This window comes from Taudactylus pleione, unplaced genomic scaffold (assembly GCF_031769625.1).
Source record: "Taudactylus pleione unplaced genomic scaffold, aTauple2 ptg001085l, whole genome shotgun sequence".
NCBI lineage: Eukaryota > Metazoa > Chordata > Amphibia > Anura > Myobatrachidae > Taudactylus > Taudactylus pleione.
Window position 1 is genome coordinate 682,418 of NW_028285486.1, and position 22,318 is coordinate 704,735.

Sequence of the window (22,318 nt, forward strand, 5' to 3'; positions counted from 1 at the left end):
TCTCACACATTCCCACACACTCATCACACATGGGTCAGTAACCTGATATCAGGCGACAGGCAGCGATGGTCTCCGCCTCGTATCAGGCGACAGGCAGCTATGGTCTCAGCCTCGTATCAGACAACAGGTAGTGATAGTCTCAGCCTCGTATCAGGCAACAGGTAGTGACGGTCTCTGCCTCGTATCAGGCGACAGGCAGCGATGGTCGCAGCCTCATATCAGGCGACAGGCAGCGATGGTCTCAGCCTCATATCAGGCGACAGGCAGCGATGGTCGCAGCCTCGTATCAGGCGACAGGCAGCGATGGTCTCAGCCTCATATCAGGCGACAGGCAGCGATGGTCGCAGCCTCATATTAGGCGACAGGCAGAGATGGTCGCAGCCTCATCTGATGTTAAACAGATCCGATTTTTATCAGTATACAGCCAGACTGGGACATTGGGCCTCATTCAGACTCACTCGCAAGCGGCTGTCCGCTCGCAAGTGGGTCGATGGTGTGCACTGCGCATGCGCACGACGGAGGGAGCTCCGTCGTGCGCATGCGCCAGACGCGACGAGCAAAGGATTTTCCTTCGCTCGTTGTGTCTGATCAAAGGGGGCGTGCTGTCGATGTTGATTGACAGCACGCCCCCTTTGGTGGGCGTGCCGGGGGCGTGCCTGCCAGACGGAGGCGTTCCCAAGGGAACGCCTACCGTCAAAAGCCGGCCCCACTGACATCACTAGTGATGTCAGTGGGAGTGATTTTGGCTCTGATAGAGCCAAAATCACTCCAGGGCTTGTGGTCGAAAACCCCGACCACAGGCTTCTGGTCGCGATGGTCAAGACCATCGCGACCATCATCGTGCACGCTCGTATGTGCTGTAGGTGGTGACCCACAGCTATACGAGCGTCCAGGAGGACGCTCCATTTTTATGGAGGACGGCCCTCATTCAGAGCGAGCGCTCTGCTCAGAGCGTCCGGCTCTGAATGAGGGCCATTGTCACTACGGATGTAATTGGAATTCTATCATTCTAATACAAAGACTAATCATAGTACAGCTTTGTATGTCTGTGCATGGACAATTACTCTAACAATACTAAAACTGCAGTGATTGGTAATTGTTACAAGCTAATATTGTATTTTTGTATTAATTACACTGGTTGAGTGTTGTATTATTGTGTGTGAATTTTTTATTACCATATTAAATTTGTTACTCTGACTTCCAGCGCTTCATTCATTTATATATACATGTAATAAAGGAGGCCCTGCACTTTAATGGAACAGGAATGCTGTATAATATGGAATCTCTCCATAAGCCGAGCTCACTACCAATCCCGCTACTTGCTTCTGGGCCTATAGCCCTCCTCGGCTAACATGTAGATGTGTCTGTACGCAGTGTGAGGCACCGTCACTTAGTACTGAGGCCCGAGGGGTTGTGTGCCTCGATTTCTGTGAGCTGTGGGTGGGGTTAGAGATAAAGGGGCCATCCTCCTTGTTTGGTGCCTCACAGCACTTTGGGATATAGTTTACCGGTGCCTCTGCCTCAGGGAGGTTCTGATGTAGCGGCACATGAAACCATTGCTGGATCTATATGCTGTATACACTGAACACAGACAGGAGGCACCAGAGGAACAACAGGTGTCAGTGTGATGTGTAATACATGTCCGGCCACGCTGACTGTGCCTCCTATCACCGGTTATTATTTTCAATTATTTTTTTAAATCCTAATCTGCCGGCCTTGGTTTAGGATGCGGGCTGTACTTTCACAGAGATATGTCAGTGTGCAGCAGGCAATTTAGGAATAACTGATGTTAACCTCTGCCATTCAACGGACAGTAAAATACTAAAGACCCCCTGCTGGCAGTACTACATATTATCACACATGTATAGAGTGTAATCCTGTGTGCGAGGCCTCCTGTCCTCTCTGCCTGCTATTCCCCACTCTGGCTCTTCACTACTTTTGCTCCCAGTTATAAAGCACAGTGGAAAACCCTTGCGCTGTATACATCGTAATCACACCCTGGATGTCTGTTCTCTTTCTCTAGGCACAAGTAGCGGGGTCTCCTCATTCCTCACCAAGCCATGGTGCCAATCGCTCCATGCCCATGCCAGTCCGCTCCACGTCTGCCAGCTCCACACCTACCCATGTTCCTCAGGACTCCATAGCCGGACTAGGAGATGTACAGGAGGCATTTGCACACGGTAAGTGTTTGCCGGTTGCGTGACTAGTGTAGAGGTGACATTACTATCAGAGTCAATGTAATGGAACATGATTGTGGTCCCCGCTCCTCCTTAGCTGTATGTGGGTCCAGCACGGACACCGTACACCACTCGGCCTCAGCCGGGACCAACAAACGATTCCAGGCAGCTCTCTTGTGTCTATAACACATTTCATAACCAGTTGTAGTGCTTACACGTGAGATCGGTGCTGTGTCCGAGGCATGAGGCACTGATTCCTGGTGGTGGATGACGTTTTATGTTTTGACTGGCTTTCAGGTACCAGGAGGAATCTCCGTAGTGATTTACTGGTGGCTGCAGATTCCATTACTAACACCATGTCTTCTCTGGTGAAGGAGCTGCATTCAGGTAGGTGCCCGGCCTGCTGGCCTCAGGTATTAATCCCTGTACACCAGCAGTGGGTGAGACGCCGTCAGTGCTGGGACATGCAGAATACGTCTGGCTGTCTTGTGCCTCAGGCTCCTCTGATACAGACTGGTGTCCTGCATTCATAATGTTGGTGTGCGTGAGCTCCTTGTTGCACAGTGACTGAGAGCTCTGATACTGAGCCTGAGGACCTCATTCAGAGGTGGTCGCAAGAAGCGATCACTCTCTCTGAATGAGGACGGCCGCTTCTAGCTTTTTGGTGTGGCCTCCTGGTCGCAAGCTAAGCTGTGGGTTACCACCCACAGCTTAGCTAGCGACCAGGGTGATGGTCGTGATGGTCATCACCATCGGGGCTTGCGACCAGACCCTAAGGTTGGGTCTGGGTACTCGCAAGCCCCAGAGAGCTTTCTGCTCTGATCGGCCGCCCACGAAACAGTAGGCGTTCCTTAAGGAACGCCTCCGTTTTGGAAACCACCACCCCCCCCTCGACCCGCCTACAAAAAGGGGCGAGTTGTCGATCAACATCGACAGCCGCCCCTTTTGTAGCGAGCTCCGGAGCGACAGAGTTTCTCTGTCGCTCCGAGGCTTGCGCACGTGTAGTGCGGCCGCTGTGCGTGCGCAGGGCCACCCATCGACCCGGTTGCGAGCACATCGGTGCTTGCAACCGGGTCTGAATGACCCCCTGAGACTTTCCAAGGTTACGATTTTTGCTTCTTGTGCATTAGACAAGTCACTCTGTGTCCTCATAAGCCACGTCTCAGCGTTCTATAAGAAATATGTGCTTTATATAAGGAGGAAAATGTTTGCAGCTCCTCCTGGACCTCACGCGTTCCACATTATACCTGCAGCACTTTACACAACCGGCCCTCCAGGATTAATGCTGTGTGACTACAGCCAGGGCTTTAGTTTAGGCACCCCCGGGGGGAAAGTATTGTTAGGCACCCCCCGGGAGTGTTAGGGTTCGGGGAGGAAGGGGTTAAGGTTAGGCACCCCCCTGGGAGGAAGTTAGGGTTAGGCACCCCCCCCCCGGGGAGGTTAGGGTTAGGCATGACAAAGGGAGGGTTAGGGGGGGAGAGGGTAGGTATAGGGGACTTACCTGTCTGCATCGGGGTCCTGAACTGTCGGGCTTCTGTTGGCATATGACCCATTCCGTTATTATTATCCTATTAAATATAGGATAATAATAATAATAACGGAATGGGTCACAAGGGTTCCGCAGCACTTTACGAAGTACGTAAACAAACGAGTACACAAGAAACGGTTATTAACAGTACAAAACAATGCAGGACAAGGACATGGTTTATAAACATTGCTACATTAATGATCATAACACTTAAATAAGCAGCAGGGCGTTAGCAACCAAGCACATGAGGGAAGAGGGCCCTGCTCATGAGAATTTACATTCTAAAGAGGAGGGGCAGACAGACAGGGGTGACACAGATGGGTTAGACAGCGAGGAAGGCGTGTTGGGTTAGGAGGAGAGCTGGAAGGCTTTGATGAAGTAGTGGGTCTTGAGAGCCCATTTAAAGATTTGTAGATAAGTGGAGAATCTGATAGGGAGAGGGGAATAGTTCCAAAGGTAGGGAGGCGGGAGTGTACGAGGAAGTAATCATTTGGCAGGAGAGGCGGCATGCATTTGTGGAGCGATGTGGGTAGACGGGAGAATATTGGGTGAGGGCTTTGTAAGTGAGTGTAAGAACCTTGAATTGGGAGCCAGTGGAGGGCTTGTAGAAGAGGGGAGGAAGATGAGTCGAGCAGCAGCATTGAGGACAGACTGGAGAGGAGAGAGATGGGAGTTGGGGAGGCCAGATAGGAGGAGGTTACAGTAGTCCAATCTGGAGATGACCAGTGAGTGTATGAGGGTCTTAGTTGCCTCGAGGGTGAGAGAGGATCTGTTCTTGGAAATATTTTTGAGATGGAAACGGCAGGACTGTGAGAGGTTCTGGATATGAGGTATGAAGGTGAGGGATGAGTCCAGGATAACTCCCAAGACAGCGCACTTTAGGGCTGGAGGAGATAGTTGTGCCATCAATTGACAAAGAAATAGTGGGAAGTGAGATTATGCGAGAGGGTGGGAAGATAATCAGCTCTGTCTTAGACATTTTCAGTGTAAGAAAGCGCTGGGACATCCAGGAAGAGATAGCAGAGAGACAGCTGGAGATACGGGTGAGGAGAGGGGGAGAGGTCAGGGGAGGAGAGGTAGATCTGAGTGTCATCAGCATAGAGATTATATTGGAGGCCAAAAGTGCTGATGAGTTCACCTATAGAGGACGTATAGAGAGAGAATAGTAGAGGTCCAAGAACAGAACCTTGGGGAGCACCTACTGTTAGTGAAAGTGGAGGGGGAGAGGAGTCATGAGAGGAGACAGAAGGAGCGGTCAGAGAGGTAGGAGGACAGCCAGGAGAGGGCAGTTATTAGTATCAAAACACTGGTTTTATGTATTGTGTACAGTATGGCAGACAGGGGAGGGGGTGTGTATTGTGTACAGTATGGCAGATAGGGGAGGGGGTGTGTATTGTGTACAGTATGGCAGACAGGGGAGGGGGTGTGTATTGTGTACAGTATGGCAGATAGGGGAGGGGATGTGTATTGTGTACAGTATGGCAGACAGGGGAGGGGGTGTGTATTGTGTACAGTCTGACAGATAGGGGAGGGGGTGAATGAATGATGATCTGATTAGTGTGTAATAGAATCCTCTCGCACAGGATGACTCACCGGGTGCGGGATCCCGATGAGTCAAAATGCCGACAACTTCAAACAGTAAGTATTAGGATTAGGGCTAGGCTGCGTGCAGGGAAGGTTAGGGTGCTGGATGGGATGATTAGGGTTAGGCGGGGGGAGGGGTTAGGGTCTGCTTTACAATACTTACAATTGCCAGGATTTTCATTTTCATTGTGATGCAGTACCCAGTTGATGATTGAGCCATGGGAGGGGGGTGAGTGAGGTGCTGAGAAGTGTGCATATGAATTAACTCTATTATCTCTCTGTCATGACTCACAATGGAGCCGTGCGCGGGCGTGCGTGTGTGCACATGCGTGTGTGAATGAATAATGTGCTGATCCGTGGGTGAAGGAATGAGGTCTACTATCTCTCGTAGTTGATAATGAAGTCAAGGGGACTGAATGAAGTGCTGAGGATGTGAAGGAATTAACCATATATCCCATTATCACGGCTACACAGTTGATGAATAAACAAGAGAATATATACTGTGTGTGAAGGAATGAATTCTATCCCACTCTCTCCAATTGACAGGGGAGAAAAAGAGTGGAGATTATGGGTGAATGAATGAACTGAACTAGCTCTCTCGCAGATGATGATGGAGTAATGGGGATGGGGAGGGGGTGTGTATGAATGCCGTTAATTTTTATGTGACGGATGGGACCCTTTTCCCCCTCTCTCAGAGCTCGTGATTGAGACGGGAAGACAGGAGGTTGAATAAATGAACAAGGTACTGATTAGTGTGTTAAGGAAAGAACCCTATCCTGCTCCATCACAGTTGACCATGAAGTGTGAGGAGGTTGTTAGTTAATGAGATGCTGATCAATGGGTGACGGAATGAATTCAATCATATGTCTCACAGCTGACCAATATTATATCGGGGGGGGGTGTTATCCAACAAGGTGCTGCTCGGTAGATGAATGCTGTCTTCTTCCTCTCACAGCAGATGATGGTGCCCTTGGAATGGGGTGGGGGGTGGATGAATGAGGTGCTGATCTCTCTCTCTCTCTCACACAGTAGATGATGGTGCCCTTGGAATGGGGGGGGGGTGGATGAATGAGGTGCTGATCTCTCTCTCTCTCACAGTAGATGATGGTGCCCTTGGAATGGGGTGTGGGGTGGATGAATGAGGTACTGATCTCTCTCTCTCACAGTAGATGATGGTGCCATTGGAATTGGGTGGGGGGGTGGATAAATGAGGTGCTGATCTCTCTCTCTCACAGTAGATGATGGTGCCCTTGGAATGGGGTGGGGGGGTGGATGAATGAGGTGCTGCTCTCTCTCTCTCACAGTAGATGATGGTGCCCTTGGAATGGGGTGGGGGGTGGATGAATGAGGTGCTGATCTCTCTCTCCCAGTAGATGATGGTGCCCTTGGAATGGGGGGGGGGGGGATGAATGAGGTGCTGATCCCTCTCTCTCTCTCTCACAGTAGATGATGGTGCCCTTGGAATGGGGTGGGGGGGTGGATGAATGAGGTGCTGATCCCTCTCTCTCTCTCTCTCTCTCTCTCTCTCACAGTAGATGATGGTGCCCTTGGAATGGGGTGGGGGGTGGATGAATGAGGTGCTGATCTCTCTCTCTCACAGTAGATGATGGTGCCCTTGGAATGGGGTGGGGGTGGATGAATGAGGTGCTGATCTCTCTCTCTCTCTCTCTCTCTCTCTCACAGTAGATGATGTTGCCCTTGGAATGGGGTGGGGGGTGGATGAATGAGATGCTGATCTCTCTCTCTCACAGTAGATGATGTTGCCCTTGGAATGGGGTGGGGGGGTGGATGAATGAGGTGCTGAGCTCTCTCTCTCTCACAGTAGATGATGGTGCCCTTGGAATGGGGTGTGGGGGGGGTGGATGAATGAGGTGCTGATCTCTCTCTCTCTCACAGTAGATGATGGTGCCCTTGGAATGGGGTGGGGGGTGGATAAATGAGGATGATCTCTCTCTCTCTCACAGAAGATGATGGTGCCCTTGGAATGGGGTGGGGGGGGTGGATGAATGAGGTGCTGACCTCTCTCTCTCTCTCTCTCTCTCTCTCTCTCACAGTAGATGATGGTGCCCTTGGAATGGGGTGGGGGGGATGAATGAGGTGCTGATCTCTCTCTCTCACAGTAGATGATGGTGCCCTTGGAATGGAGTGGGGCGGAGGATGAATGAGGTGCTGATCACTCTCTCTCTCACAGTAGATGATGGTGCCCTTGGAATGAGGGGGGGGGTGGATGAATGAGGCCCTGATCTCTCTCTCTCTCTCTCTCTCTCTCTCTCTCACAGTAGATGATGGTGCCCTTGGAATGGGGTGGGGGGAGGATGAATGAGGTGCTGATCACTCTCTCTCTCACAGTAGATGATGGTGCCCTTGGAATGAGGTGGGGGGGAGGATGAATAAGGTGCTGATCTCTCTCTCTCTCACAGTAGATGATGGTGCCCTTGGAATGGGGTGGGGGGGTGGATGAATGAGGTGCTGATCTCTCTCACAGTAGATGATGGTGCCCTTGGAATGGGGTGGGGGGTGGATGAATGAGGTGCTGATCTCTCTCTCTCACAGTAGATGATGGTGCCCTTGGAATGGGGTGGGGGGGGATGAATGAGGTGCTGATCTCTCTCTCTCACAGTAGATGATGGTGCCCTTGGAATGGGGTGGGGGGGAGGATGAATAAGGTGCTGATCTCTCTCTCTCTCACAGTAGATGATGTTGCCCTTGGAATGGGGTGGGGGAGTGGATGAATGAGGTGCTGATCTCTCTCACAGTAGATGATGGTGCCCTTGGAATGGGGTGGGGGGGTGGATGAATGAGGTGCTGATCTCTCTCTCACAGTAGATGATGGTGCCCTTGGAATGGGGTGGGGGGGTGGATGAATGAGGTGCTGATCTCTCTCACAGTAGATGATGGTGCCCTTGGAATGGGGTGGGGGGGGTGGATGAATGAGGTGCTGATCTCTCTCTCTCTCTCTCTCACAATAGATGATGGTGCCCTTGGAATGGGGTGGGGGGGGATGAATGAGGTGCTGATCTCTCTCTCTCACAGTAGATGATGGTGCCCTTGGAATGGGGGGGGTGGATGAATGAGGTGCTGATCTCTCTCACAGTAGATGATGGTGCCCTTGGAATGGGGTGGGGGGGGTGGATGAATGAGGTGCTGATCTCTCTCTCACAGTAGATGATGGTTCCCTTGGAATGGGGTGGGGGGTTGATGAATGAGGCGCTGATCTCTCTCTCTCTCACAGTAGATGATGGTGCCCTTGGAATGGGGGGGGTGGATGAATGAGGTCCTGATCACTCTCTCTCACAGTAGATGATGGTGCCCTTGGAATGGAGTGGGGGGGGTGGATGAATGAGGTGCTGATCTCTCTCTCTCTCTCTCACAGTAGATGATGGTGCCCTTGGAATGGGGGGGGTGGATGAATGAGGTGCTGATCTCTCTCTCTCACAGTAGATGATGGTGCCCTTGGAATGGAGTGGGGGGGTGGATGAATGAGGTGCTGATCTCTCTCTCTCTCTCTCTCTCTCTCTCTCTCACAGTAGATGATGGTGCCCTTGGAATGGGGGGGGTGGAAGAATGAGGTGCTGATCTCTCTCTCACAGTAGATGATGGTGCCCTTGGAATGGGGGGGGGTGGATGAATGAGGTGCAGATCTCTCTCACAGTAGATGATGGTGCCCTTGGAATGGGGTGGGGGGTGGATGAATGAGGTGCTGATCTCTCTCTCTCTCACAGTAGATGATGGTGCCCTTGGAATGGGGGGGGGTGGATGAATGAGGTGCAGATCTCTCTCACAGTAGATGATGGTGCCCTTGGAATGGAGTGGGGGGGGTGGATGAATGAGGTGCTGATCTCTCTCTCTCACAGTAGATGATGGTGCCCTTGGAATGGAGTGGGGGGGGTGGATGAATGAGGTGCAGATCTCTCTCACAGTAGATGATGGTTCCCTTGGAATGTGGTGGGGGGGTGGATGAATGAGGTGCTGATCTCTCTCTCACAGTAGATGATGGTGCCCTTTGAATGGGGGGGGGTGGATGAATGAGGTGCTGATCTCTCTCACAGTAGATGATGGTGCACTTGGAATGGGGTGGGGGGGATGAATGAGGTGCTGATCTCTCTCTCACAGTAGATGATGGTGCCCTTGGTATGGGGTGGGGGGGTGGATGAATGAGGTGCTGATCTCTCTCTCTCACAGTAGATGATGGTGCTCTTGGAATGGGGTGGGGGGGTGGATGAATGAGGTGCTGATTCTCTCTCACAGTAGATGATGGTGCCCTTGGAATGGGGTGGGGGGGGTGGATGAATGAGGTGCTGATCTCTCTCACAGTAGATGATGGTGCCCTTGGAATGGGATGGTGGGGGATGAATGAGGTGCTGATCTCTCTCTCTCTCACAGTAGATGATGGTTCCCTTGGAATGGGGTGGGGGGGGATGAATGAGGTGCTGATCTCTCTCTCTGACAGTAGATGATGGTGCTCTTGGAATGGGGTGGGGGGGTGAATGAATGAGGTGCTGATTCTCTCTCACAGTAGATGATGGTGCCCTTGGAATGGGATGGGGGGGTGGATGAATGAGGTGCTGATCTCTCTCACAGTAGATTATGGTGCCCTTGGAATGGGGTGGGGGGGGATGAATGAGGTTCTGATCTCTCTCTCTCTCACAGTAGATGATGGTTCCCTTGGAATGGGGTGGGGGGGATGAATGAGGTGCTGATCTCTCTCTCTCACAGTAGATGGTGCCCTTGTAATGAGGTGGGGGGGTGGATGAATGAGGTGCTGATCTCTCTCTCTCACAGCAGACGATGGTGCCCTTGGAATGGGGGAGGGTGGTGGATGAATGAGGTGCTGATCTCTCTCTCACAATAGATGATGGTGCCCTTGGAATGGGGTGGGGGGGATGAATGAGGTGCTGATCTCTCTCTCTCACAGTAGATGATGGTGCCCTTGGAATGGGGTGGGGGGATGAATGAGGTGCTGATCTCTCTCTCTCACAGTAGATGAAGGTGCCCTTTGAATGGGGGGGGGTGGATGAATGAGGTGCTGATCTCTCTCACAGTAGATGATGGTGCACTTGGAATGGGGTGGGGGGGGATGAATGAGGTGCTGATCTCTCTCTCTCACAGTAGATGATGGTGCCCTTGGTATGGGGTGGGGGGGGGTGGATGAATGAGGTGCTGATCTCTCTCACAGTAGATGATGGTGCTCTTGGAATGGGGTGGGGGGGTGGATGAATGAGGTGCTGATTCTCTCTCACAGTAGACGATGGAGCCCTTGGAATGGGGTGGGGGGTTGGATGAATGAGGTGCTGATCTCTCTCACAGTAGATGATGGTGCCCTTGGAATGGGGTGGGGGGGGTGAATGAGGTGCTGATCTCTCTCTCTCACAGTAGATGATGGTGCCCTTGGTATGGGGTGGGGGGGGTGGATGAATGAGGTGCTGATCTCTCTCACAGTAGATGATGGTGCTCTTGGAATGGGGTGGGGGGGTGGATGAATGAGGTGCTGATCTCTCTCTCTCTCTCTCACAGTAGATGATGGTTCCCTTGGAATGGGGTGGGGGGGATGAATGAGGTGCTGATCTCTCTCTCTCACAGTAGATGATGGTGCCCTTGTAATGGGGTGGGGGGTGGATGAATGAGGTGCTGATCTCTCTCTCTCACAGCAGACGATGGTGCCCTTGGAATGGGGGAGGGTGGTGGATGAATGAGGTGCTGATCTCTCTCTCACAATAGATGATGGTGCCCTTGGAATGGGGTGGGGGGGATGAATGAGGTGCTGATCTCTCTCTCTCACAGTAGATGATGGTGCCCTTGGAATGGGGTGGGGGGATGAATGAGGTGCTGATCTCTCTCTCTCACAGTAGATGATGGTGCCCTTGGAATGGGGTGGGGGGGAGGATGAATGAGGTGTTGATCTCTCTCTCACAATAGATGATGGTGCCCTTGGAATGGGGTGGGGGGATGAATGAGGTGCTGATCTCTCTCTCTCACAGTAGATGATGGTGCCCTTGGAATGGGGTGGGGGGTGGATGAATGAAGTGCTGATCTCTCTCTGTCACAGTAGATGATGGTTCCCTTAGAATGGGGTGGGGGGTGGATGAATGAGGTGCTGATCTCTCTCACAGTAGATGATGGTGCCCTTGGAATGGGGTGGGGGGTGGATGAATGAGGTGCTGATCTCTCTCTGTCTCACAGTAGATGATGGTGCCCTTGGAATGGGGTGGGGGGTGGATGAATGAGGTGCTGATCTCTCTCTCTCTCACAGCAGACGATGGTGCAGATGAGGAAGAGGAGAAGATACAGAACGGGAAGGACAGAGGTGAGTTACATACTTACGGCCCTGAAGGACCTTTGGAAAATGATGGCATTGGTTCCTGCGTCCGGGTGGTCAGACTCACATACTTCATGGTCTGTCCATTCCCTCGGTAGGAAAGCAGCACAGATAAATGGGGTTTCTCACTTTTTAGTTATTTTATACAGAGTTTAGTTCTCAGTATATGACAGATTCCCAGTTCTGTATGTAATTCCCAGTATCTTTGTGCTGTAGCAAATCTATAATAAAAGGCCATGCTATAACCCGCACGTAAACTGGGCACAAACCACTGTAAGAATAAAGGCAGAGGAAGGCAGCGCATTGCGTCCCACGTGCAGAGCTCCTGCGGATCTGGGTCTCGTGTACGCCGGGCACACGTCTCCTGCACACCCGTGCCCATGTTGTAAACCGTTTTGTTTTATGTACAACAAACACCGCGAATTGAACTCCTAACACAAAAACCCTAATAATACAGCAAAAAAGCTCAGTGTGTGCCCGAGCCCCAATCCATGTCAGCAAATAGCCAATCACAAGTGGTACATTAGTGCTGGCACCCGTCATCATCATCATTTGTACCTGACCACACTCACATAATGTGTCTATGCTATTGTTTCCCACTGCGCACGTGGTCCCCGTTCTGTGACCGCACCCGCAGTGTACTCCACCCATCCAAATGGGTGCAAACGCATATGCCTCTTCCCTGGGCATGCCCACTGCAATACATGCGATAACGCCAAATGGCGCAGTACTCCTCGCTTCCAGGATCGCTCATTAGTTGCCGGCAATATTCTTCCTGTGTCATTAGTGAGGGGTGTTTGACCTTATATCATCCTCTGCCTTCCAGGATAAATGTCCTGCACGGAAGAACAAGGTGATCCAAGTAAGTGTCTGTTCCGTGGGCCGCCCACATGTCCTGTCCGTGACGCTGCCCCAGACGTGAGTGTAACACCCTGCTCTTCCCCACAGGCTCAGCGATTCCTCCTATATCCATCCAAACGCAGCATCTGACCAGCCACAGCCAGCAGAGAGACGAGCAGCGAGGGGGACCTTGTTAGTGCATGCTCGGTTCTCCATGTAACATACAACATGCGTGTTACTGGGCCATGTGTCATCATGTCTTGCAGAAGCTGGAAGGAGTGAGTGTTAGTGTGCTTGTCATGGGTACAGAGGCCTGGGACACTGTGATCGCACTGACACGGACATGCGCTGTATGTACTGAGCGACGCAGGAAGGCGGTACATTTCATGGTCCGAAGTTTACAAATTAATAAATGTGTCTGTCTGTCAAGTCTCTGTGTGCTGCGTCTTACGCCGGTCCATGACCGTGACGGGACACGTGTGTGTGTGCACCCTGGAAGGCATATAACATGTTTCCGTCTTCTCACCAGACAAAGGCAGTCTTATGTCACATGTGTTCATGATGTCATCAGGCGGTAGTAGCCATGTTTCACAAGGTCTGCAGGTAGTAGCTGTCATGTGACGTTATATGATGACATCAGGCAGTAGCAGTCATGTTTAATGACGTTGACATCATGACTATCGATCTTCTGGTGTCGACATTGTCACTGTCTACATGGTTTCTGTATCCCTGTATGATGTCATTAGGCAGTAGTATTCATGTTTCAAGATGCCTTCAGACAGTAACAGTCAAGTAGAATGATGTCTTCTGGGAGTAGCAGTCATGTGACATGTATGATGTCATCAGGCAGCAGCAGTCATGTGACACGTAGCAGATACCCGTCTGTCTCTATAAGACGGAATTGTCTGGTCTATGAGCTCTGCGAGGCTGATGCAGAGCTGGGAAGAAACTGAGCATAAATTACCCCAAATAAAAAAAGTGCAGGGAAACGCCAGCGTATACCACCCACATGCAGAGCGGCTTATGCTCCTGCCCGGAAACGCCAGCGTATACCACCCACATGCAGAGCGGCTTATGCTCCTGCCCGGAAACACCAGCGTATACCACCCACATGCAGAGCGGCTTATGCTCCTGCCCGGAAACACCAGCGTATACCACCCACATGCAGAGCGGCTTATGCTCCTGCTCTCCTTGTGTCACGGCAGGTGCGGTAGATACGCCTTTTAATGGCGTACAGGCTCCTACATTGTGGTTTGCATGGGCGGCATTTTGGCGGCGCGCTTTTACTGAACGTTTGCTATGGGAGAACGCCCCCTTCCTACACAGTTCCCCCTCTCCGATCCTCAGGTTCGATGTGTGCAAAATTGAATAGCATTTCCCTGCAATTAATTGGATTCCCCCTTGGAATAATGAGTTGTACAAATCACAAACAACAGAAGTGTTTGAGACAAGAGTCTACATCCCATCAGAGTTACAGTCCAGGAATCTGACATGGTCCCAAGTGACTGTGTGATGTGTATAGTAATGATATAGTCTGGCTGTCATGATAAGACCGATGCCCAGCACTCACCATATAATGACCTTTACCCTGCTTTATAGAGCACTTGTGAGGCTTACAGGTTCCCCGGGGGCAGGGACAGAGGTTTACATTTGTGGGCCCCACAGCCCAATGTACTAAATTACTGGCCAGAAATTCCCATACACACATAGGGCCAGGCTCTATCTGTGCATATGGGAGTTACGCCCCTGCCTGCAGTGCCCATGCCAAAATATCTGACCTCCTCCCAACAGGCTATGTAACTAAAGCGTTACCTAAAGACACTGTGACGCATTTCGTATACTACCCATAGGATATCTTAGGTTATGGGCAAACATATGCAATAATATACCATATATATTCATATAATATAGCTAATTGCACAAGGTGATCACCTGTAGTATTTGCAGCAGTAGGTCCATATCATAGTGTTCTATTCACACTGTAATTGTAACTCCCATTTAGGACCTTTCCTCAATGCTATATCTGTAAAGAAGAAAACAAGGGGGAACAAATGATGAAGCATGTTTGGAAAGAAATTCTCTATACTGAAAGTTTAAAAATGTGTAAATATATTTAAAGTATAATACACATATGACAAGCCTTTAACAAGTGGTCTGCGGCTCCTGCCTCCTGATGGCGTTTCACTAGGTAGTTCCAATCCAAGACCGGATTTCATTCAGAAAGATTCTACCGTCTTCAATAACTCCATCACATGCAACACCTTTCGTTCTCGGCAATGACTTAATCATGAAGCCATTTCTGATTGCGAAACGCGTTGGTTTGGGAATACAGAGATCTCCGGGAAAAAAAAAATCCGGCCGATTCATCCAACGTGAAAGAGGCAGCTGAAATGTATCTATGAGGCGGCACACATTGCCGATATCTTAGTATGCAAACAGCACTGGTTTTCCACATATCATGACGCATCCACTTAAGACCTGCAATGGAAACTTTATTACATAAAAGAAACATACACCCTATTGTCAGTTACTTCAGTTCTATCTGCATCAAACCATCAGGCAGTGCCACCAATACTAAAAATCAATGGATGTCCTGCACTTTGATTGTCATATGCTCCATTTTTACTGCCAATGGATTGGGAAAACAAGTCGGTGTGGTGGTAACTGGTTTGTATGGGATGATAATGGGATTGTGAGAACTAGCATTGATATGGTGTGCAGGTCACTGGCTTGATGGTGCGATTGGCAGAACTAGCTGGTGTTATGGTGTGCTGGTCACTGGCTCTTATGGTGGGAATGGGAGAACTAGCTGGTGATATGGTATGCTGGTCACTGGCTTGTATGGGGGAATAATGGCTTTGGGAAAACTAACCAGTGATATGGTATGCTGGTCAGACTTGTATGGGATGATAATGGCATTGGGAAAACTAGCTGGTGATATTGTATGCTGGTCACAGACTTGTATGGGATGGTAATGGCATTGGGAAAACTAGCCGGTGATATGGTATGCTGGTCACAGACTTGTATGGGATGATAATAGCATTGGGAACACTAGCTGGTGATATGGTATGCTGGTCACTGACTTGTATGGGATGATAATGGCATTGGGAAAACTAGCTGGTGATATGGTATGCTGGTCTTTTTCCTGTATGGGGGGATAATGGCATTGGGAGAACTAACCGGTGATATGGTATGCTGGTTACTGTCTTGTATGGGGTGATAATGGCATTGGGAGAAGTAACCGGTGATATGGTATGCTGGTGACTGGTTGGTATGGAATGATAATGTGAATGGGAGAACTAGCCAGTGATATGGTGTGCTGGTCACTGTCATGTATGGGATACTTTGATTGAGAGATCTACCTGGTGTGCTGGTCATTGATGTGTATGGTGGGATTGGCAGAACTAGCCAGTGATATGGTGTGTTGGTCACAGACTTGTATGGGATGATAATGGCAATGGGAAAACTAGCTGGTGATTGGCTTGTATGGGATGAGGTTGAGATTGTGAAAACTAGCTGGTGGTATGGTATGCTGGTCACTGACTTGTATGGGGTGATAATGGCATTAGAAGAGCTAACCGGTGATATGGTATGCTGGTCACTTTCCTGTATGGGTTGATAGTGACATTAGGAAAACTAGCTGGTGGTATGGCAAGCTCGTCACTGTCTTGTATGGGATGATAATGGCATTGGGAGAACTAACCGGTGATATGGTATGCTGGTCACTTTCCTGTATGGGATAATGGCATTGGGAAAAAACTAGCTGGTGATATGGTATGCTGGTCACAGACTTGTATGGGATGATAATGGCATTGGGAAAACTAGCTGGTGATTTGGTATGCTGGTCACTGACTTGTATGGGATGATAATGGCATTGGGAAAACTAGCTGGTGATATGGTATGCTGGTCACTGACTTGTATGGGATGATAATGGCATTGGAAGAACTAACCAGTGATATGGTATGCTGGTCACTTTCCTGTATGGGATGATAATGGCATTGGGAAAACTAGCTGGTGATATGGTATGCTGGTCACTGGCTTGTATGGGATGATAATGGCATTGGGAGAACTAACCGGTGATATGGTATGCTGGTCACTTTCCTGTATGGGATGGTAATGGCATTGGGAAAACTAGCTGGTGACATGGTATGCTGGACTCTGACTTGTATGGGATGATAATGGCATTGGGAAAACTAGCTGGTGATATGGTATGCTGGTCACTGACTTGTATGGGATGAGGTTGAGATTGGGAGAACTGGCTTTTGATATGGTATACTGGATACTGACGTGTATGGGCCTGTGGTGGGGTTGGGAGAACTAGCTGGTGATATGGGTGCTGGTCATTGGTTTGTATGGGATGATAATGGGATTGCATTTACTAAGTGGTTACTAGTATGAATGAAATGTCACCTGTGATCCACAGTGGAGGGGCATGGAGCTGCTCAGGGCAGCAGGGGAGGAGACTGTGGCATGGAGCTGCTCAGGGCAGCAGGGGAGGGGATTGTGGCATGGAGCTGCTCAGGGCAGCAGTGGAGGGGATTGTGGCATGGAGCTACTATGGGCAGCAGGGGAGGGGACTGTGGCATGGAGCTGCTCAGGGCAGCAGGGGAGGGGATTGTGGCATGGAGCTGCTCAGGGCAGCAGGGGAGGGGACTGTGGCATGGAGCTGCTCAGGGCAGCAGAGAAGGGTACTGTGGCATGGAGCTGCTCAGGGCAGCAGGGGAGGGGACTGTGGCATGGAGCCTGTGAGAGCAGCAGGGGAAGGGTCTGTGGCATGGAGCTGCTCAGGGCAGCAGGGGAGGGGACTGTGGCATGGAGCTGCTGAGAGCAGCAGGGGAAGGGTCTGTGGCATGGAGCTGCTCAGGGCAGCAGGGGAGGGGACTGTGGCATGGAGCTGCTCAGGGCAGCAGGGGAGGGGACTGTGGCCAGACATGCCCGCAGCTATCAGGCACTTCTATTCGCCCCTACCCAAGCAGGAATGCTTGTAAATAAATAAAAGGAATTATATTATTATCCCTTCCAGCAAAGCCAGACATATATAATTATTATTACACTGGGGGTGATCTTCCACCCCTCAGTTATCTGGCAGCTTGTGATAGTGACATGTAAGGTGTGCATTTCAGAGATTTCGGTCATATTGCGTGAAATAATCCTGGTGCACATACAGAAGGTGCGCCTGCAGCCCGGGCCAGCCTCTCTGTGAGTAATATTGTAGATGGGGGATGTGTGAGACACTGCGCAGTTCATTTGTTCATCTCTTGTAAACTAAAAGTCCTTCATATGTTGGAACTTGGAAGCAAACCTTGAACCTTTTAAGCCATGTCATCTGCCACATAACTGAATAAATGACTTTCATTGTGACAAAGCCACTCTGCTTTCCTTCTTCTTTCTTTGCCACCTGTAGATTTGTCATCATTCTTCAGGTTCCCTGGGGGTGACGAGTGGTCTTGGTGGCATGTGTTAGTCACTGGGACATCTCCTTGAGGTCAGAAAAGAACATTTGCCAGGTGAGCTGTAGTACAATCTCCCTGAGAGTAAATATACTGTATACAGAGCCCGAGGATAAGGTATCTATTGCCCTGCCAGGACAAGGTATCTTCTAGAGAATATATATTCTGTGTTGTAATAATGGAAACATATTCAACCATAGGGTCTGGAAGGGTTGGCTATAGTACATACTGTACGTACATTGTAGAGGTTTCATCAAATAATGAGCAGGTATGAATGGTATCTAGCAGAATTGCTGGTAGACCGGGGTCCACTCTACCATGGCTAACAGGTAAACCTGTCATCTGCTCTGTAGTCACAGCTTTGTGTCCAGGCCCTCAGAAGATCATTCCCAGCCAGGTAAGCTTCATCTCACTACTAAGAGACCAGGAACATAACATGCGTGTGTCCTCCAAGCTCATGCAGGAATACCACAACGATCCACGTCCAGAATATGTATCTGTGTCCATATGTCTTCCACGTATCTCAGGAGTCCTGACCAATGTCCCAATCCAGATGAAGAATACAAATACAGCAATTAATCACAATTATTAGATTACTAAGGCATGATGATGCAATAGACGTATCTACGTGATATAGAATGGGAAAATCCCAGCTGTGGGAGAGGTGGAGATGACCATGAGCCATTTATCATCTTTAGGACATTGCCACTCGGGGACACCAGAGGTCTTTTGCTGCATCTTACATTGTGGGAGAAAAACACTGTAATTATTAGGGGTGTGCACCGGCCACTTTTCGTGTTTTGGTTTTGGATCTGGATCTTTCTTCGTGTTTTGGATCTGGATTGGTTTTGCCAAAACCACCCTTCCGTGTTTTGGGTTCTGGGTTTTGTGTTTTGGATCTGTATTTTTTTTTTAAAAAGCATAAAAACAGCTAAAATCACAGAATTTGTTGGTTTCTCTGCTCCTATGCTATTATTAACCTCAATAACCTTAATTTCCACTCATTTCCAGTCTATTCTGAACACCTCACACCTCACAATAGTGTTTTCATGTCCAAAAGGTTGCACCGAGGTAGCTGGATGACTATGCTAAGCGACACGAGTGGGCGGCACAAACACGTGACCCATCTAGGAGTGACACTGCAGTGGCAGACAGGATGGCAGTTAGAAAAACTAGGCCCCAAACTGTACATAATGCAAAGAAAAAAAAGAAGTGCAAGATGGAATTGTCCTTGGGCCCTCCCACCCACCCTTATGTTGTATAAACAGGACATGCACACTTTAACAAATCAATCATTTCAGCGCCAGGGTCTGCCACACAACTGTGGCTGAAATGATTGGTTCGTTTGGGCCCCCACAAAACAAGCTGGCAATTAATGTGTCCCTGCACAAACTGGCTCTACGGAGGCAAGATGTCATCCTCATCCACCGATTCCTCACCCTCTTCAGTGTGTACATCCTCATCCTCACAAAGTATTAACTCGTCCCCACTTGAATCCACCACCACAGGTCCCTCTGTACCTTCTGGAGGCTGGTCTGCCTGGAAGAGCTGATAATTCATTTTGATGAACATCATCTTCTCCACATTCTGTGGAAGCAACCTCCTACGCCTTTCGCTGACAAGGTTCCCGGCTGCACTAAACACTCTTTCGGAGTACACACTGGAGGGGGGGCAACTCAGGTAAAATAGAGCCAGCTTGTACAGGGGCCTCCAAATTGCCTCTTTTTCCTGCCAGTACAGGTATGGACTGTCTGACATGCCTACTTGGATGCTGTCACCGATGTAATCCTCCACCATTCTGTCAATGGTGACAGTATCATATGCAGTGACAGTAGACATGTCAGAAATTGTTGCCAGGTCCTTCAGTCCGGACCAGATGTCCAAACTTGGTCCTGCCTGCCCTGCATCACCGCCAGCGGGTTGCTTAGGATACCTAAGTTTTTTCCTGGCAGCCCCAGTTGCGGGAGAAAATGAAGAAGGAGCCGTTGACGTGTCACGTTCCGCTTCAGCTGACAGTGTGTTCACCAGCAGGTCTTTGCACCTCTGCAGGCTTGTGTCGGCCGGAAAGAGAGACACCACATAGGCTTTAAACCTAGGATCAAGCACGGTGGCCAAAATGTAGTGGTCTGATTTCAACAGATTGACCACCCTGGAATCCTGGCAAAGCGAATGAAGGGCTTCATCCACAAGTCCCACATGCCGAGCGGAATCGCTCCGTCTTAGCTCCTCCTTCACTTTCTCCAGCTGCTTCTGCAAAAGCCTGATGAGGGGAATGACCTGACTCAAGCTGGCTGTGTCTGAACTGACTTCACGTGTGGCAAGTTCGAAGGGCTGGAGAACCTTGCACAACACGGAAATCATTCTCCACTGCGCTTGAGTCAGGTGCATACCCCCTCCTTTGCCTATGTCATAGGTGGATGTATAGGCTTGTATGGCCTTTTGCTGCTCCTCCATCCTCTGAAGCATATAGAGGGTTGAGTTCCACCGCGTCACAACCTCTTGCTTCAGGTGATGGCGGGGCAGGTTCAAGAGTGTTTGCTGGCGCTCCAGTCTTCGGCACGCAGTCGCTGAATGGCGAAAGTGGCCAGAAATTTTTCGGGCCACCCTAAGCGTCTCCTGCACGCCCCTGTCGCTTTTCAGAAAATTCTGCACCACCAAGTTTATTGTGTGAGCAAAACATGGGACGTGCTGGAATTTGCCCAGATGTAATGCCCGCACAATATTGGTGGCGTTGTCAGATATCACAAATCCCCAGGAGAGTCTAAGTGGGGTAAGCCACTGGGCGATGATTTCCCTCAGTTTCTCTAAGAGGTTGTCGGCGGTGTGCCTCTTACTGAAACCGGTGATACACAGCGTAGCCTGCCTTGTAACGAGCTGGCGTTTCTGAGATGCTGCTACTGGTGACGCTGCTGCTGTTGCTGCGTAAGGTGATACATCTACCCAGTGGGCTGTCACAGTCATATAGTCCTTAGTCTGCCCTGTTCCACTTGTCCACATGTCCGTGGTTAAGTGGACATTGTGTACAACGGCATTTTTCAGGACACTGAGGACACTTTTTCTGACGTTTCTGTACAGTCTCGGTATCGCCTGCCTAGTGAAGTGGAATCTAGACGGGATTTGGAACCTGGGACACACTACCTCCATCAATTGTCTAAATCCCACTGCACTAATGGCGGATACCGGACGCACGTCTAACACCAACATAGCAGTCAAGGCCTCAGTTATACGTTTTGCTTCAGGATGACTGCTGTCGTACTTCATCCTCCTCGCTAAGGACTGTTGGAGGGTCAATTGTTTAGTAAAAGTAGTGGTGTTCCTACTTCCTCTCTGGGATGATGAACGACTCCCAGCAGCAGCGGCAGCAGTAGGCGTAGCAATGCAGGATCCTCCAGAGGAATCCCGGATAGGAGAGTCAGTCATGCCAGTGACATGGCCTGCAGGACTACTTCCGATCCTGACTAAGGAGGAAATTGACGAGGAGGGAGTTGACGGTGTGGTTTGCAGGCGCTTGGATACAACAGGACAACGGGATTTAGGTGTCCCTGGACTGCTTACGGTCTTAGCCAAAGTTTCTGAACTTGACAGTAACTTTTTATGAACGCGCTGCAGGTGCCGTATAAGGGAGGATGTTCCTAGGTGGTTGACGTCCCTACCCCTACTTATTTCACCTTTACATATGGTACATATGGCAAGACAGTTGTTGTCCGGATTTGGATAGAAATATTGCCAGACCAAAGAGGTGGAATGTTTGGTCTTCTGCCCAGGCATGACCGTGATGGGCTTTTTCATCCCACGGACAACAACTGTCTCCCCCGGAGCCTGATTTAAACAAACCACATCACCATCAGAATCCTCCTCGCCAACTTCCTCCTCAGCGCCAGCTACACCAGTATCCTCATCCTGTTGTACTTCAACAGTGACATCTTCAATTTGCATATCAGCAAGTGGACTGTGGGTGCTCCTTTCAGCACTTGCAGGGGGCGTGCAAATGGTGGAAAGAGCCACCTCTTCACGTCCAGTGCTGGGAAGGTCAGGCATCGCAACCACCACCACACTTGGACTCTCCTTGGGGATTTGTGATATCTTCTTAGAAAGCACAGTTCTTCGCTGTGCTTTTGCCAGCTTAACTCTTTTGATTTTTTTAGTGGGAGGAGGGCTTCCATCGTCATGTGAAGCTGAACCACTAGTCATGAACATACTAGGGATCGACCTTAGCCGTTCCTTGCCACTCCGTGTCGTAAATGGCATATTGGCAAGTTTACGTTTCTCTTCAGCTGATTTAAATGTCTTTTTCAAGGTCATTTTCCTGAACTTTGCCATTTGGGATTGTATGTGCCCTCTACTATGACATTGGGCATCGGCCTTGGCAGACGACGTTGATGGCATGTTATCGTCTATGTCATGACTAGTGGCAGCAGCTTCA

The 22,318-nt window shown here is 50.0% G+C and overlaps 1 protein-coding gene across 1 annotated transcript in view; it reads left to right on the plus strand.

The window, feature by feature from the left end:
* Positions 1-12,862, plus strand: part of LOC148453827 (dystrobrevin beta-like) — a 32,047-nt gene extending 19,185 nt beyond the window's left edge. Inside the window, exons 2-6 of the mRNA XM_088461643.1 lie at positions 2,024-2,180; positions 2,475-2,564; positions 11,543-11,593; positions 12,432-12,467; positions 12,554-12,862. Of these exons, the coding sequence (XP_088317769.1) occupies positions 2,078-2,180; positions 2,475-2,564; positions 11,543-11,593; positions 12,432-12,436 (249 nt within the window). The 5' untranslated portion in view covers positions 2,024-2,077 and the 3' untranslated portion in view covers positions 12,437-12,467; positions 12,554-12,862. The remainder of the gene's footprint in view (positions 1-2,023; positions 2,181-2,474; positions 2,565-11,542; positions 11,594-12,431; positions 12,468-12,553) is intronic.
* Positions 12,863-22,318: the final 9,456 nt, after the last annotated feature.